At 64.2% G+C, this 537-nt stretch overlaps 1 protein-coding gene across 1 annotated transcript in view; it reads right to left on the bottom strand.

Moving 5' to 3' along the window:
• Window positions 1-537, bottom strand: part of LOC104540514 (cytosolic carboxypeptidase 2-like) — a 3,084-nt gene that overhangs the window by 503 nt on the left and 2,044 nt on the right. Inside the window, 3 exon segments of the mRNA XM_010184342.1 lie at window positions 11-137; window positions 313-364; window positions 366-517. Of these exon segments, the coding sequence (XP_010182644.1) occupies window positions 11-137; window positions 313-364; window positions 366-517 (331 nt within the window).

Raw genomic sequence — 537 nt, 5'->3', positions numbered from 1 at the left:
GGCCCCTTACCCAGCGTGGAGCCACCGAAGGCCACCTCCATGGTGTAGCTGTTGGAGACACCCATGTGCCACATGACAACCCTGCCTGTCCCTGCTTTGCTCTTCTGCACCTTGAACTTGCAGCTGGGGAAGGAGAACTGGGGCCAGCCCCGGGGTCAGCAGAGCAGGGGGGATGTGTCCCCCTCCACCTCCACAAGGACGCCACGGTGATGCCTTGGGAAGCGGCACACGTGGCCACGCTCCCCACGTCACCATCTGGTGTCACCGTGAAGCTTGGCAAGGGCACCGCTCCCTGGCTCCAGAGCATCCCACCTTGTCGGTGGCGTTTTTGCTCAGCATCAGGGGGAAGATGCGTTGGCACAGCCGTGGCCCCGCCCCCCCGGCCACGCCAGCCGTACATGAAGACGTTGTTCTTCCGGCTGTGCCCGTGGAAGTCGCAGTACAGCACCACCTCCCTCTCCGCCAGCACCCTGTGAGCATCAGGACACATCCACTGTCTCCACCACCCTCCCACCAGCTCCCCGTGTCCCCAACCTC

This window comes from Mesitornis unicolor, unplaced genomic scaffold (genome assembly GCF_000695765.1).
Source record: "Mesitornis unicolor isolate BGI_N332 unplaced genomic scaffold, ASM69576v1 scaffold33355, whole genome shotgun sequence".
In the NCBI taxonomy this organism is placed as follows: Eukaryota; Metazoa; Chordata; class Aves; order Mesitornithiformes; family Mesitornithidae; genus Mesitornis; species Mesitornis unicolor.
Note: the sequence above shows the minus strand (reverse complement) of the source record. Positions and strands in the feature narration are given on the sequence as shown.